Source organism: Rhinolophus sinicus, chromosome 2, assembly GCF_057876585.1.
Source record: "Rhinolophus sinicus isolate RSI-liver-muscle chromosome 2, RSI-T2T, whole genome shotgun sequence".
NCBI classification, from domain to species: Eukaryota; Metazoa; Chordata; class Mammalia; order Chiroptera; family Rhinolophidae; genus Rhinolophus; species Rhinolophus sinicus.
Window position 1 is genome coordinate 102,360,529 of NC_142502.1, and position 2,775 is coordinate 102,363,303.

Consider the following 2,775-nt stretch of genomic DNA (forward strand, 5'->3'; position numbering starts at 1 on the left):
GGAAACTGCACTTTGGGGTTCTGTCCCCACAGGGGCCAACTTGCTGCTAAAAACAACAAAAAATGCTGGATAAAATAGTTTTAAAATAGTCTTAAGAGCACAGAAGTACTGAAAAGGTAGCAGGTAAGAGGTAGAAAGCCAAAGTCTATAGGAGTTTAAGAACTGGGACAGGTAAGAAAGCATTGAAATCAATGTTGCTCTGAGGATATATGCTAACGTGGCCAAACTTGAATTTCATTTATGAGAGAGCTCTGTAGAGTAAGAACAAATGAAATCAAAGCTGAGGGTCTCCATAGGTGTTCCTTTTTGGCCTCACCATATCCTGCATTCTTATGTGGGGAGCGGGAGCAGAGACCCCACCTGCCGCCCCACACGACAAATGGCGTAGCAAGCAGGGTGCCCCTCATGACAGCCCCCAAATCCTAACCAATCAGAAATCCCTCTACTTTTTAAAATTTTTTCATTGTTTTATTTTCTATTTATTTTCTTCCTTCTATTTTTTGTTGTTCTTATTGTTGTTGTTTTTCCCTAACTTCTTGAGTTGAACACTAAGCTCATTATTGCTTTTTCTTTTCTATTACAAGGCTATTGTATCCTAAGGCTCTCAATGTTCTTTAAAGTACACCTTTCATTGTATTCCTTAAGTTTTGATTTGTAGTGGGGGAGTGATTATTCAAAACCCCCTGTTTTCATCAACTTCTTACCCCAGCAGGGCTATTGTACTGCCCAGATTTTTCTCCTAAGGACACCTGCACTCAAGGTTGAACAAGTGCCGCCAATTTCCCCATGAGGGGGCAGCAATGGTTGCCCAAGGCAAAGCCAGGAAAGATCATTTAAACTACCTTTTTCTGCTCAGTGTTTTCCAATCCTGGCTACATATGAAAATCACTAGGAAGTTTTGAAAAATTCTGATGTTTGGGACCCACCTAGAAAATGTTCTAATTGGTCTGAGATAGGGCCTGGGCCTCCTACTTTCAGTGATTTTAATGTGAAGACAGGTTGAGAACCACTCCTGTAATTGATCTGCTCGCTGCCACCAGACTGCATCCTCCCTCCTCCCCACTCCCACTCCCAATCAATTGTAAACAGTCTTCTGTCTTCCTAAAGTTATTTCCTGGTTTCATATTTCTCTCTGTCATTTCCTTTAGGACTGGAGGCAGACACCCTGGTAATTTAATTTATCACATGGATAGGAAGCAGCATTCCCCCTTATATTGTTTGTCTCCACAGGCATTCTCAGCATGAGACAGAAACACTGGTGTGGGATGACGGCCAAAACAGGCACCGTGTTAGCAGGGGTTTTTACCATCGTAGCCACTGACATGTACCTCATCTTCGAACACAAGCCACTGAGGAGCAGCAATTGCACTGAGGTTGACCAATGGAACGAGAGCGTAATTCTCCTGATATGTCAGTTCCTCATCTGTTGGAGTTTGAATATCGTCCTCTTCCTGTCTTGCATCACCATCATCATCAGCTGCTTGCTCATATACTCAGTATACACCCAGATGTGCAGGGGCTTGGTGATCTACACCATCTGGATCTTCTTCTATGAAACTGTAAACATCGTACTACAAATCCTTACCGACAGTGACACCAGCATTGGGGAGGTCAGAGTCATGCGCTGGTTTGGCTTGGTGTCCCGTATATTCATGCACTGTTTCTGGATGTTCTTTGTCACCACTTATGCCCACATAATCTACAAAAGTAAAGCCCAGGGCAATATAATTTTCTACAACAGACGTATTTCTGCAGGCAGTAGAGAATTCCCACGGCGGAAATCAAAGATAATCAACTTTACCCGCCACTATAATGAATAATGTTGGCCCTTTTCTCTGCTCTGAGCAGTTGATCTCCCAGGTTCTCATAATAGTTCTATTTCCCATCTCTTTCACTTTGCTGGTCTATTCAACTAGAGACCCTACTGCCACCCTTTTGGCCAATGTGCAGAGAAATCCTGCTCACTGAGGATGGTTACTTAAAGGACATTGTCATTTATCAAGCACTCCTGGAGTTCTCCTTCCTTTTCTGGTCAGTACCACCTTCCTGGTCAAAATAAAAAGGGCAAGGGAGTGAAATGAAGTGGATTGCAGTCAGGCAATCCTTTCACCTCGGTATGTCTTCATCAGCCTTCAACCCAGAGCTCTCTAGTGTAACCCTGGGAGAGGTGTATCTGTAGGTGTACCTCAGGTTGCATAAAGGATACTGTCGGTGACTTCGTGCTATAGTTTTTCTCCTTATGTCCTCTATGCTATATTCCAGATAAGTAAAAGAATAAAAAATAGAGAAAAATCATTCTTCCTTTTCTGTTTTGAATGCCACCCTTTCCAAATTTGTCAAATAGTGCAAAAGACACTTACTGGTTAATCAAAAGGTACTTGCTAAACTTTTCTGTGTCTGGACACTGGAGGAAGATGCAACAAAAGTATAAGATTTGAGGCCTGACCTTGAGGGTTTTGCAGTTATGCATCACTTAGCCAACCATATAAGACAGTACTCTTACACATTATCACAGATCAAGAAACTTCACTTTGGGGCCGGTTCGGTGGTTCAGGCGGTTGGAGCTCCATGCTCCTAACACTGAAAGCTGCCGGTTTGATTCCCACATGGGCCAGTGGGCTCTCAACCACAAGGATGCCAGTTTGGCTCCTCGACTCCCACAAGGGATGGTGGGCTCCGCCCCCTGCAACTAAGATTGCACACGGCACCTTGAGCTGAGCTGCCTCCCGAATGGCTCAGTTGGTTGGCGGGCGTCCTCTCAACCACAAGGTTGCC

At 44.0% G+C, this 2,775-nt stretch overlaps 1 protein-coding gene across 1 annotated transcript; it reads left to right on the top strand.

The window, feature by feature from the left end:
• Positions 1-1,226: 1,226 nt before the first annotated feature.
• On the top strand, positions 1,227-2,091 carry TMEM217 (transmembrane protein 217). Its single transcript, XM_074333991.2, has one exon. The coding sequence runs from the start codon at positions 1,242-1,244 to the stop codon at positions 1,818-1,820; it is 579 nt and encodes a 192-aa protein (XP_074190092.2). The 5' UTR covers positions 1,227-1,241; the 3' UTR covers positions 1,821-2,091.
• The last annotated feature ends 684 nt before the right edge of the window (positions 2,092-2,775 follow it).